Here is a 14,580-nt window from a genome sequence, read left to right as displayed (position 1 = left end):
TTACCATTGATTTGTAAATTTGCGATAAAAACTTTCCATCCAAAAGAAATAAACATCATTCATTGTTTATTTTTGTACACTACACGTAATCGAGCATATTGACTAGCTATGACGAACATTATTAATGAATTACTGTTCTAAATTTCTATTTCATTGTTATATTAACTTTATGTTACCATTTAAATAAACTCTTTTAAAATTATTACATCAATCAAATAGACCATAGAAGGGTAACTTTTATTAGGTTTACAAGTTACTTTTAATGCCTATCTGATCGAGCTTAACAAGTGATCTTGACATAATCGGAATAACTCATCACGCCGCATGATGCTGCAGAATCCGAGGCGAGAGAAACGCGACTTCGAAAGTAAAATCGTACAGATTGAAGATTCATCCGCGTTCCGGTACAGAATTAACGACGTATTTGCTAATTTAATTTTTCGCTTCCTTAAATTAATTATTATAATATATTTAATAATATATTTTGTAATGATTGATGAGATGATTATTAAAATACGAATTAATTTTTTATAAAATTTATGACCCTATATTGTTTGTTACAGTTGAATTAATGACGGTACCTGTGCAAAAAGAAAATCACTTAATTTCTTTTCAATTCAGTTTTTTACGATAAAAAACCGTTTAAGAAAAGTTAAAGAAAAAAAAATGTAAAATAATAACCTTTATTACAAATACAAAGTGAATTTAGTTTATGATTTATGAATTTGTGCAAAAATATGCTTTGGACATTTAGAAATATTCGTAATAATCTAATGTAAATTTTATTCAAAGCTCGTTCTTCTATGTTTTTATCTAAATCAGGCCATTGCGATCAGCTCAATGTTTTCAACAGGTGCTCGAGAAACAGGTTCTAAGGCTGTCTCGTACTGTCCTACAAGCAAACAACTGCTCCCCAGCTACATATTTTATTACCGTAGTAAATGTAGAGCTCATTCCTATGATATTATTACTCATTAAATATATCTATTATCTTTCTTTTACAGTTTATGCAAATATTAAAGAAGCTTACTAAATAACTATTTACTTTTAGATAACTTTAATGAGCCTAGTTTTATCAAATTAAAAATAACAATATTACCTTGAATGAATACATATTTTTTATTTAAGTAGGTTATTAATATAATTAACATATTTTTAATAAATTCCTAGTTATCTATTGCATTCTGAATAATTTAAAAAACGTAAGGTGAGATATAGAATTTAAAAAAGTGCTTTTAAATCTCTAAAAATTAAAAAAAAAAAGAAATATTGTGAAAAGATAGTAACGCATTACTAAAACTTTTTTAAATAGATAAATTGTATTACTATTCAAAATATTTATTTTTAAAAAAGGGTACTAATTTAAACTTTCATAGGCCATCTCTAACAATTCATAATTCTTATCCATATTATTTACAGAGACTAATTCGTCACTAATGTGCGGTGGGGGGACGCGAATGTTGCGAAGATGCGCGAGGAGGAGCTCGAGGTGGCGCTCAAGGTGGTGATAGTGGGCGACGGAGGGGTCGGCAAGTCTAGCATGATCCAGCGCTACTGTCGCGGAACCTTTACGCGCGACTACAAGAAGACCATTGGCGTGGACTTCCTTGAACGACAAATTGAGTAAGTATTTGTTGTATAGTTGTATGTTTACTCTTACGTCTGCTCGCCACGGTTGAAAAAAAAAGATATTGTACGAATAATGGAGATAGTACGACAGTGGACACACGTCCACTCGGCTCTGTTTGAAACTGACAACTTTACACTGACACTTATTTCTTCTCTACTACGTATGACACGTATTTAATTACATAAGAATGTCATACGTGGCAGAGTATGAAATTTAATACTATATTTCTATTTCTACCATTTTTCAACATTTCCTACAGAGACAGGGGTAGTTTTTAAATAAACACTACACTATGATTAGACTGTTTTTGCACTCTATTAAGTATTTTTAACATTATAATTTAAGTAGTTAAAACGGGACATTTACCATATCTGTTGTTAGTCATTTTGAATTTTTTTCTACCTATTTAAGTAGTTTCAGTCCACACGGACTACGCCACTCCATAGGAACATCACACATGTTACATAAAGGAAAATTAATGAAGTCGTCGTCGCATTCACCAATGCTTACATTCTTTTACAATAGCTTAGCCGGTTTTGAGAGAGGATATACCTACGCCAAAATTGAATTACATATTTAAGTTTTTAAAAATTTTGGGCTATTTTCAGAGTTATTGCATTTCTGATATCTTCATTTCGGACACATTCCACCATAATGTATTGTGAAATGCATGATCAATGATGCCTCATTTGGCACACAGCGGAGATGATACTTTTTTCCGTGCACCCGCGACAATGGCGTTTGCAATAGTGCCCACATATCAGTAACTTAAAAATGACCAGCAACATACACGACAAACATCACGTTCTACATATAAATTATAGTGCTAGTGAGCATGGAATGTAAAATATGAGTATATTAGCTACATATATTATATAAATTCACTTACAGACATTTGCGCATTTTTTTTATTTATTTGTTCGTTTAAAGACAATTGACTATGAGTATAATTGAGTAATATTAAAAAATATTGAAACACTTAACCGTTTATTTACTTACCAATATTAGCATGTAATAACTTCATCCTACAACAAAATTCGCAAAATGGCAGTAATTTAATCGTTATAAAAGAAAGTACATTATTAACTACCGTAACAAATTGAGTTAAATTAAAATTGTTTGCATACAACTTTGATGAAACGCCATTACATTAACGAAGATCAAGATTATTACACGTCACATTTTACGTCCATAAGATGAAGGATTCTTCGAATTAATAACAGTATATTTCCATCAAGGCATACGTTTAATGTTCCTTTAATAGTATGATGTATAATATAATGTCATTTTAAAGACTTTCAAAGGGCTTTGATGATAACAAAACCAATATTTATCATCATAATATTTATCATCATCATCATTTCAGCCTATTGCAGTCCACTGCTGGACATAGGTCTCTACAAGTTCGCGTCAAAAATTGCATGAACTCATGTGTGTTACCCATAGTCACCACGCTGGGCAGATGGGTTGGTGACCGCAGGGCTGGCTTTGTCGCACCGAAGACGCTGCTGCCCGTCTTCGGCCCGTGTATTTTAAAGCCAGCATTTGGATGGTTATCCTGCCATTGGTCGGCTTTATATGTTCCAAGGTGATAGTGAACTATGCTATCCCTTAGTCGCCTCTTACGACACCCACGCGAAGAGGGGGTCACAATAAATAAAATAAAATAAAATCTAGTGACAAATCAAAGTTAAAAACAAAGAATTTTCTGAATTTCCAAAAATGCGTAAAATTTATATAAACGAAGGGTGATAAATTGGTGTTTGATAATGCTTCAAAAACTCATTAAATATTTGTTCAATTAGACTGATAAATCTATTTATCTATATAAATAAAAATGAATGTTGCTAATCGCATAACTCAAGAATGGGTCGACTAATTCGGCTAATTTATTTTTTTGTATGTTCCTTAAGGCCTACGGAAAGTTTTGATACTAAAAAAGTTTTTTTTATTATTTTTAACTTTTGACAGAACGAAGTCTGTCCGGGCAGCTAGTTATTTATAAAACTGACTAGCCTTATTGACAGATGAGTAAAAATCATATTTACACAATATTATACCTTACGCAACTTCATTGCGGGTTAACTGTTCCTCCATAAATAAATAGATTTTTTTTTTATTTAGTATTGACGGTGAGGAGGTCCGCTTGATGTTATGGGACACGGCAGGGCAGGAAGAGTTCGACGCAATCACGAAGGCGTACTATAGAGGCGCGCACGCCTGCGTCCTGGCCTTCTCAACCACAGACAGAGATTCCTTCCTTGCACTACACTCTTGGAAACTAAAGGTGATTTATAAATGTATAACTTTAAAAGTAAACACTATAATAAACCTGACATCGTCCAATCTCAAAACCACCATTAAAAAATGGCTACTACCAAAAAGCTATGACCATACCGAGACCTTATTGAACAGAGACATTTAATATAATGCGCACACAAACCTATTTTATATATATATGCATAATCTATGTTTATAAATCTGTGTCTTGTCCCCTCTGTTCAGTGGGTTAACCCGATCCCAAGACGTTAGTCGTAGGGCTGGCAGAGGCGACATGCAGATACAATACACACACACTCACCATTTTGTTGCCTTAGTTCTTGTATGTTTCAATACAAATTATAAACTTTAAATGCATTCAAAACGGTTTCAATAAGTATAAAAATGCTTTTTGTACATTTCTGTGCCTGTGTACTAACTGGTCTCGATACGATTTCATTGTATGATGACCTTAAAAAATATGGTAAACTATTAAGAGTTTGAAGAGGGATCATATTAAACAAACAGTCAATCGGATCAGGCTTGAAGGACCATTCATTATATATTTTGTGCAGTGCAAAACTATACAGGTACACATAGGTGTCATACCCCTGTTATCGATAGGGTTTATTCAACATTTTTAATTATTATTTATTATCAAACAAATATAAATTGATTTATATTTGTTGATTCTATTAAACAACACTATTTTTTGTATCCTTAATAATATACAATAATTTGATAAATAAGTACAGATAAAGTATGTCACGACCCGCGACGCACTTTCCGCTACAACGCTGTAATCTAAAACGCATATCGTTTGTATAAGTTGAACGATCATATTTCTATACCTATATTTGAATCCGGTGCGTCGTCATAAACAACTGCGAAATATTTAGCAAGATGTCTCGCTGGTTTTACGGGTTTTTTGCGATATTTATCTTCATTTCGACCGATGTGACCTGCGTCAAGAATGTGGAAAGCGAGGAACAGTGTATCGATTACTATAAAAGTGGTGATATTTTCGATTTAAACCTGTTGGCCGGTGACTGGTACGCGGTGTATTACTGGCCGCCGATACAGAGACGAAATAGCTGTAAAATTATTAAATTTCAAAAGGTTAATCGATCAGAATTAGAGGCCGGTTGTAAGAATACTTTGGCGATAAAAGATACAATTTTGAAATCGAGTTACAAGAACAGTTCCGGTAAACAAACGAATGTTTACTATTACGGTGAAGAGGAAGTTAAACACCAAATTCGTTCGTGTGATCGCATATCGAAGTACATATTCATAGACATAGATGATGGATACGTGATGGGAATCAATTGTTCGTCAGAGGGCAGAGGAATTCTCCTAGCTAGAAATCTACCGACGAATGCGGAAGTGCAAGACGTCGTGGATGACATAGACATTATGACGGGCCGTGAAGGAAGCCCGGATTGCCCGCTTGCTACTTAAATTAAAATAACGTTACAAGAATTTATAAATTCACAAACATTTATATCACTTTTATACTACTTTGTAATACGAATTAAAAGTTCACATGCTTAATGCAAATTAAATACGAAATAGTTTAATAAAAACTTTTTGTTACCTTTATTTACAATAAATGTTTATCTTTGACTCCACTTTTTTGTCCTAAGAGTATTAAATAAACTTTTTTTTTTTTTGTCTTAATAGTATTAAATTTGGTAAATAAGATAAATAAATACGACTTATATTTAATCTTTTATTTAAATAAACCTATAATTGTGCTCTTAAAGCTTTAGTGTTACTTAAATAGGTACATTACCGCATTTTATTGTACACTAATTGCAATTTATTAATTACTATTTTATGTTATAACAAATTAAATTAGAAATTTTAGAATGTTATATATATATATATATATATATATATATATATATATATATATTACAATTCACAACTTACATAATAAATAAATAAACTTCTTTGTTTCTTAAATTGCGGTAATTTCAAAATCAGTAGATCCAATTTAAAAAGGTAGTCTTATAATCGAGGAGTGTTAATAGGCTCTATAACATTTCACAATGACTAATTAGATACGAACAGTATACTTTAAATTATATCAAATATCGAAAAGCTTAAAGCGGTTGTCATCTCGAAATTCGTCAAGTGCCCGGGGACCTGGCAGATTAAAAACATTTGATATAGGTACCTACCTACTAACTATGCGTTGAATATGTACTCGTACATTTTTGTCGGGTATGATAGGCATAATAATGAACTCATTATAAAATAGTTGTTATAAAAACAGAATGGACGGGATTATCTGGAAGTTTACTTAACCTCTGTTTATCGTACTTTTGAATCATTGTTCGAATGAAAAATTGTTATCTGCATATTTATTCAAATAGTGTAGAGTAACTGTTTTTACAAAAATAGTTTTGTGTGTTTACACAATACTTATAAAAAAAGTATTTTACATAATTGCTTATTATAGATTATCTTCAACAGGCTAGAAGTATTTTAATAAGACGCTCTAGACTGGGTAAGAGAATACGTTAAAAGTAGTAACCTTATGGAAAAAAATCTTACAAATCTCATTAAAACATTGACAGAGGTAGATCAAATTACCATACCAAATAAACATACCGAGTCATAACTCGGCAACAAGCTATGAAATCTAGGATTTCTTCCATTGTGAAGTAATTTAGGACCTAAAAATTTAGTTTCTGAACAAATAAATTATTTAGCTCAAGCTTCACCATTCCTATTTATTGCTAACGTGAGTAAATGTTTTCAGGTGGAGAATGAATGCGGAGAAATACCCACAATAATAGTACAGAACAAAATTGATCTTATGGATCAGTGTGTTGTTGGACCGTAAGTGATTTTCATGAATACAAATTATTCTAAAACGTTAATATTGATTGTCTTTCTTTCTCTCTATGTAAAAGAACATTTTCTTTTAAATAAAAAATCTCATTTTTCCACTTCTACATTTTCTCCTCACGAAACTTTCTAGTTCAGTCAGTCGTACTCTTAGGCATGCTGAAAAAAATGTAGAATTTTGAATTCGCGAGCTTTGAACACTTACTAAGCTTGTGTTTAACTCTGTGTTTAACGACTAAACGCTTGTTTTTATAAACTACAAGTTTTGCGCTCAATGGTTGCGAGTAGAAATCTCTGTTGGTTAGAGTCGTTTTTGATTATGAAAAGAACCATCATTTTCCTGCCCTTACCCCACTTATGTAGGGTCGGCACAACATGTTTTCCTCTTCCATTCCTCTCTATTGTTCGTCACGTCAGCGCTTACTCCTTTCTTTCTCATATCCTCACTCACACAATCGATCCATCGCTTTTTCGGTCTGCCGATCGCTCTTCGTCCTTCCACATTCATTCCTAACATTCTTTTACCAACATAGCGTTCATCCCTCCTCATTACATGCCCATACCACGCTAACCTATTGCTCCTCATTTTCTCTGTCACGGGTGCTACTTTCAAACTTCCCCTTATATACTCATTTCTAATCCGATCTTTCCTCGTTACTCCACACATCCCATCTTAGCATTCTCATCTCGGCTTTTTTTTTAATGTCACTAGGTCGGCAAACAAGCGTACGGGTACATCAAGGGTGATGGTAAGCGATTACCGTAGCTTATAGACACCTGCAACACCAGAAGCATCGCAAGCGCGTTGCCGACCCAATCCCCAATCCCCCCAGGAGCTTTGGTCACCTTACTCACCAACAGGAACACAATACTGCTTGAAAACAGTATTATTTTGCTGTGATCTTCTGTAAGGTCGAGGTACTACCCCAGTCGGGCTGCTCCATATTTTGAGCAGGAAATTCCTGCTGTGCCCTACCTCAGTTAAAAGTCGGCTGCGTGCACTCTTCTTTCATCCGTCACTTTTGTTGCCCAACGTTCTGATCCATACATTACGACAGGTCTTATGATCGTTTTATAGATTTTCCCCTTAAGTTTAAGGGGCATTCGTGGATCACAAGCTGTTCCAGAGATCTGTCGCCATTTCATCCATCCCGCATTTATTCTATTTTTCACGTCACGGTCTATGTTGTCGTCTTTTTGTATTAATGACCCAAGGTACCGGAAGTCGGAGCAGACTGGTAGGGATACACCATCCAAGGCAATATGGAAAAAACCGGACAAACCACTGAAATTGCAGAATGAGTGCTCGGTTTTAGATCTACTTATTCTCAATCCCGTGCCCTCCAGTCTTTCCTGCCATTTTCCCAGTCTGCTCTGTACCTCAAGAGCATTATCTCCGACAAGAACAACGTCGTCAGCAAACAGCATACACCAGGGTGCTTCTTCCTGTATGTCTGATGTTAGAACATCCATTACTAGGAGGAATAAATACGGGCTTAAAGCCGACCCCTGGTGCAAACCAACAGACACATTGAACTTGCCAGTTACTCCGGCTTCGGACCAGACGTGGGTGCTAGCTCTATCATACATCGCCTGAACAAGTCGTACGTACTTCTCTGGCACTCCTTCCATAGCCCACCACAGAACCTTACGGTGGACCCTATCATATGCCTTCTCCAGATCTACGAACACCATATGTAAGTCTTTTTGTGCGAGTCGATATTTTTCGCAGAGTTGGCGTAGTGCAAATATGGCGTCCGTAGTTCCCCGACCCGGCATAAATCCAAATTGGTTCTGTGTGACCTCACATTCTTCTCTCATTCGTCGCGCTATCACTTTCTCCCATATCTTCATGCTATGTGACATGAGCTTTATTCCCCGATAGCTGCTGCAGTCCGGTATGTCACCTTTATTTTTAAAAATGGGCACCAGTGAACTGTAGCACCATTCCTCGGGTATAACCTCTTCTTGCAGCCACTATTTGAAAAATAAAGTCAGCCACTTCCATCTATCCGCATTCAAAAACTTCCACACTTCCGCTGGTATACCATCTGGCCCAACTGCTATTCCATTCTTCATACACACTGCCATCTTCATTTCCTCTATACTTACCTCTTTCACCATTCCTTCATTACTTCGTACATGTGAAAGTGAACATACACTTGTGAAATTGTGAAAAGAAACATACACCACAAACTTATATCTATTAGATATTGCTATAACAGGTTCTAATTGTAATTAATTTCTTTGTTAATGTTTAACTGTAGCGACGAGGCTGAGTTAGTGGCTCGCGCGCTGGGCTGCCGGCTGATGCGCGCGTCGGTGAAGGAGGACGTGAACGTGGGCGCCGTGTTCCGCGCGCTCGCCGCGCGCTGCCTCGCGGACGCGCGGCGCGAGCGCGCGGACACGCCGCCCGCCTGCGTGGCGCCCGTCATCGGTGCGTACAGCTGGAGCTCGTTTATGTATAGGTTGGCTATTTGGCTAGTGGTCGCCCAGTGGTCGAAATTCGCCCATAATTAATTTCAATTATAAGTTTGATTATTAAACGCGCCAAAAATGGCGTGAACTCATGTGTGTTGCCCATAATCACCACGCTGGTCAAGCGGGTTGGTTGACCGCAGGGCTGGCTTTGTCGCACCGAAGACGCTGCTGCCCGTCTTCGGCCTGTGTATTTCAAAGACAGCAGTTAGTTGATTTTCCCGCCATTGGTCGGCTTTATAAGTTCCAAGGTGATAGTGGAACTATGCTATCCCTTATTCGCCTCTTACGACACCCACGGGAAGGGAGAGGGTGGCTATATTCATTACTGCCGTAACTAAGATAATTTTTGTAAAAAATAATGTAAAAGTAGTAGATAATGAACTACTGTGAATTAATGGTAACTACATCTATAACGCTTCAGTCTGTAATATCCCACTGCTGGGCATAGGCTTCTTACCCCATGTAGGAGAAGTATCAGAGCCTAATCCACCATACTGCTTCAATGCGGGTTGGCGGATATATTCACTACTATGAATAACGATCGCATCAGGTGTACAACTGGACAACCGGAACCGACGGCTTAACGTGGACTACACAAACACCCAGAGCACGGCAAACATCTGTATGGTCAATACAAATGTTTGTCATGTATCGAATCCGCAACCGCCCGCGCAACAGTCACAAACCAGTGCTGTGACCATTACGCTAACGCGTCGTCGTCGATTTTTGTGTATGTTCGATGATGATTAGATTGATTGATTGTTAGATGTTATTTTAATTATTTTTAATGCTTATTACATTTTTATTAATTTCCAGGCACATTCACAAACCATAACAGCAACGGCACGATTCTTTTGCGGCCGGCGAAACACCGGCCCGGTGGTAAAAAGAAGAATGTACTTAAAAGTGCGTGTCGAATATTGTGAAAAAGTTACTTTAAAGGCACGATTCATCAATTCTTAGGTATATATTTTATCTAAAAATATAAATGTAATATTGTTTGTATATTAAAATTATAATTACTTACGGAAGCACAAAACAGTGCCAAATATAACGTTGTTATCGTTTTAAGGTGAATAGATTGGCGTACAAGGTGCTTTGATGATTTTATTGTTGTACATATGCATACGTGTAGTTAAGCATGTAAAAATTGTTTGTACTAATTTTTAATGACAATTTCCTTTTATTTAAGTTATTTATAAAATAATATCGCAACGAAATAGTAAATTATTTTATTCGCTGAAATTGCCAAATACAACAAAGGAAAGTTTTTTTTAACAAATTAACCTGAGTCTTTTAAAGTGTACTTACTATTTATATCTTACCATTTCAATGTAAATATATTTTTACTAAAATTTGTGTATTTTTTTTACATAAATTAGACTTTAATCATATCTTGAATCGTAAAACTAAGTGATTTCCATGACAGTATTGTTAATATCGATCCTAGATTCTTCTCTCATAGATTCTAGTCATATAGTCAAAGTAAAAGTCCATCATTCAGTAGGTGTTTGTTTTTGTCAAATCTTACCCAAGTATGAACGATTCTATCAATAAAATATAAAAAGTTTAATAAAACATAATTAAAAAGCTAAGTCTCTAAAAATATTGCATAAAAATAAATCTACCAAATTGACAACCTCGTTTTTAAAGACGATTGAAAACGGAATTTGTCCCGCTAGCAGCTCTCACGTTGCGTGCTCATAATGTTCGCATGTGACGATGTCATAAACTTTCTATGGAACTGTGTCAAAACTGGTTTTATGCAGAAATCTGGATTACACATATATGTATAAGTAATTAAAAAAATACCAATGAAATAAGGTAGGTAAGTACCTATAATGGGGCAAGGTATAAAAATAAAACACAAAAAAGAGATTACACATTATAGCGGCAACATTTAATTTATCATAATAAAACTAAACAGAATTTACGAAAGTATCGAATAGATACAAAATTGTAATCTATGTTACTTTCCAAGAAATCTTAGAGGGTAACAAACGAGCGACTTTTTGCAGGGTAACACATCATCACACAAAAAATCTTAAGCCATGGTTAAAATACAAGTGCAGCCTATAGCATTGGTGCATTCTGCAAATCTGGTGGCGGTAAGGAATGCATATGCCACCCACTTTTGCTAAACCACTGATAGTTAAGGCAAATAACATACTATTTGCAATGTATTTTTTTTTTTTTTTTTTTTTTTTTTTTTTTTATAGTGAGAATGGGGGCAAACGAGCATACGAAGCCATCTGATGTTAAACAGCTACCGTCGCCCATGGACATCTGCAACATAAGAGGAGTTGCAGGTGCGTTGCCGGCCTTTAGGAAAAAGATGCCTATACACTCGACGCTTGAAAACCCCCAAATTATAGCGCTCAGGGAAAACCTCAGGAGGAAGGTCATTCCACAGTTTGCAGGTGCGCGGAAAGAATGCGCGTGAAGCTCGCACATTGGCCGCAAACCATGCATCCAAATGGTGTGGATGGAACTTAGTCCTTCGGCGAAGGGTACGATGGTAAAATCGTGACGGCGGTACCATATCAAATAGTTCGTCAGAACACTCACCGTTGTACAGACGATAAAAAACACACAGAGAGCCAACGTCTCTCCTTATGCTTAGAGGTTCTAAATCGTCCGTGAGTTTGGGATCGTCGACAATGCGAATTGCCCGGCGTTGGATGGAGTCAAATGGGTGAAGTTGGTATTGAGGGGCACCTGCCCAAAGGTGCGAGCAATACTCCACATGGGGACGGACCTGAGCTTTATAGAGCAGTAATCGATGTCCCGATGTGAAGTACCGGCCCGCCTTGTTCAGAACCCCGAGCTTTTTTGCAGCCAATTTAGCTTTGCTCTCCAAATGACCCCGGAATTGGACCTCGTTCGTAATGTCAACCCCAAGGATCCCAATACTTTTAGTGATATTTAGGGATGTGTTCTGAAAACTAGGCGCTACAGAAAAGGGGGTCTTCTTAGCGGTGAACGCGCAAACTTGTGTCTTCGAGGGGTTAAATTGGACGAGGTTGCGTCTACCCCATTCGGAGACTTGCTCCAAGGAAGTCTCGATTTCAGACACAAGTTGTAATCTCCTCTCTTCCACTTCCGCCCGAGGGATATTAGCTCGGCCAGTGTAGAAAGTATCACACGTACTGTCATCTGCATAGCAACGAGTATTGCTGGTTTGCAACATATCGTTAATATGCAGAATAAACAGCGTGGGTGAGAGCACTGAGCCTTGAGGAACTCCAGCGTTAATGGGCATGGTTTCCGAGCATGTTCCGTCAACAACGACCTTGATGCTACGCCCATTAAGAAAACTGGTTATCCAATTGCATAATCCCTCGGGGAGACCGTATGATGGTAGCTTCGCTAAAAGAGCTTTATGCCAGACCCGATCAAAGGCCTTCGCGATATCCAGGCTGACTGCTATAGCTTCCCCCTTGCTCTCAATGGCGGTTGCCCAGCGGTGTGTTAGGTACACTAGAAGGTCACCAGCGCTGCGACCATGACGAAATCCGTATTGTCGATCGCTTATTAGCTGGCAATCTTCCAGGTAACCAAGGAGCTGATTGTTTATAACCCGTTCCATCACCTTAGACAGCAACGAGGTAATCGCAATTGGCCGGTAGTTGGAGGGATCTGTACGGTCACCCTTTTTGGGGATAGGGTGCACAATTGCTACTTTCCACGAAGACGGTACTATACCAGTGGTGTAAGAAAGTGAGAATAAACGCGTTAGAACCGAAGTCAATTCAGGAGCACACGTCTTAAGTACGAGGGCCGGAATACCATCAGGACCACTGGACTTCTTGACGTCGAGGGAATGCAGAACACGACGAACGGCACTTTGCTCAAAGCGTACATCACGCATCGTGTGCTCGCACCTAGAAATGCTCGGTGGTGCCATCCCCCCATCGTCAAGAGTTGAGTTCGACGCGAAAAGAGTGCAGAGAAGTTTCGCTTTCTCTCTTGCGGAATGTGCCAGGGTGCCTTCAGGTTCGCGCAATGATGGGAGTGAAGACTGACAAAAGTTGCCTTCGACGGCTTTGGCAAGAGACCAAAAGGCACGGGTTCCAGTTGGAAAGCCCAATAGTCTCTCGCCAATTCTGCGAATGTGTTTAAGCTTTGCCCTAGCGATTTGCCTCCTGCAAGATCTGGAGGCAGCGTTGAATCTCCTCTTTAGATTATGAACCTGCGAATTGCCCGCATCTGTTGCTGTAGCCCAAGTCCGAAAGCTCTCCAGCTTGGAGCGACAAGCCCTTTTGCAAGAGGCATGTAAAAAACGAAATTCTACTTTTATAAGTAGTTCCTTTTGCAATCTTTCATGGCGCAATAATGTGGAACATATTAGTGTCATATAGTAAAAAAACTATTAAATTACGTACAGCATTATTAATTATGTACGGCTAGATGCCTTTCGTAGAAAAGCTTTTCAACCAAACATTAAAAAAAATCTAGAAACTATATTTTTATTAGTTAAGCAAAAATATTTACACAGGAGGTGCAATTTTTTATTTTGTATCATAATAATTTTCTATTGGACAGGGTTATTCGAAGTTAGTCTCATATAAATTAAAAAAAATGTCTTTTAAGTACTTTAAGGAAATGTTTACTTTTTTAAACAAATGGTGTAAAATATTGTGTGTAAACATCACTTTTTATAAAGAGGGTAAATATAAGGAATTGAAAAATACTTTGGCTATTACTAGTTACTTCTCAGAGTTTAGTTGAGAATTTACTATAATATTTAAAGTTTTTGGTTTTTTAAAATATTAAGATTGCATTTCATTAACTTAAAAATTTATTGACTTTAAAGGAAACCTGATTTGGGTTTATAAGACGCGATGTAAATTAATGGATTTTTAAATAATGTACCAAATTAAAATTATTTACTCATAAAATAAAGCTATTGATGACTTTTGTATAAAAAACAAACCTACTAGAGAAACAGTAATGGAGTAAAACGCTAATTCAACGTTATAGGTTTAAATTATACAAAGACGCAACTACAAAACAGTGTTAGTTTTACTTGACCGCGGCATCAGCACACTGGTAACTTGGACACACAGCTAAACTTATACATATTTTTATTTTTAATCGAATATGGGTTAATTGACTTCGGTTAAATCTTCCGAAATATAACGCTTTAGCGATTAACAATGCCTAGAGTTAGATAAAATTCTCGCGTCACAACGTTTGTTACAATACTACTTCGAAACGACTGGACCGATTTTTATGAAATTTTGTGTGCATATCGGGTAGGTCTGAGAATCGGCCAACATCTATTTGTCATACCCCTAAGTTATAAGAGGGGGAGGATTAAGGGGGTTAATAACATATATGGCAAAACA

At 36.9% G+C, this 14,580-nt stretch overlaps 2 protein-coding genes across 2 annotated transcripts; both read left to right on the top strand.

Annotated features, from left to right (window-relative positions):
- The first annotated feature begins 1,468 nt into the window (after nucleotides 1-1,468).
- On the top strand, nucleotides 1,469-10,584 carry LOC123661523 (ras-related protein Rab-23). The gene is made up of 5 exons (XM_045596482.1): nucleotides 1,469-1,623; nucleotides 3,755-3,917; nucleotides 6,660-6,739; nucleotides 9,016-9,185; nucleotides 10,046-10,584. Exons 1-5 carry the CDS (start codon nucleotides 1,469-1,471, stop codon nucleotides 10,153-10,155), a joined length of 678 nt encoding a protein of 225 aa, XP_045452438.1. The 3' UTR covers nucleotides 10,156-10,584.
- LOC123661524 lies at nucleotides 4,687-5,612 on the top strand. The gene has a single exon (XM_045596483.1). The coding sequence runs from the start codon at nucleotides 4,793-4,795 to the stop codon at nucleotides 5,348-5,350; it is 558 nt and encodes a 185-aa protein (XP_045452439.1). The 5' UTR covers nucleotides 4,687-4,792; the 3' UTR covers nucleotides 5,351-5,612.
- Nucleotides 10,585-14,580: the final 3,996 nt, after the last annotated feature.

The sequence above is a fragment of the Melitaea cinxia genome, chromosome 17 (genome assembly GCF_905220565.1).
Source record: "Melitaea cinxia chromosome 17, ilMelCinx1.1, whole genome shotgun sequence".
Taxonomy (NCBI): domain Eukaryota; kingdom Metazoa; phylum Arthropoda; class Insecta; order Lepidoptera; family Nymphalidae; genus Melitaea; species Melitaea cinxia.
The sequence above is the reverse complement of the archived record's forward strand: the minus strand, read 5'-3'. Positions and strand labels throughout refer to the sequence as shown.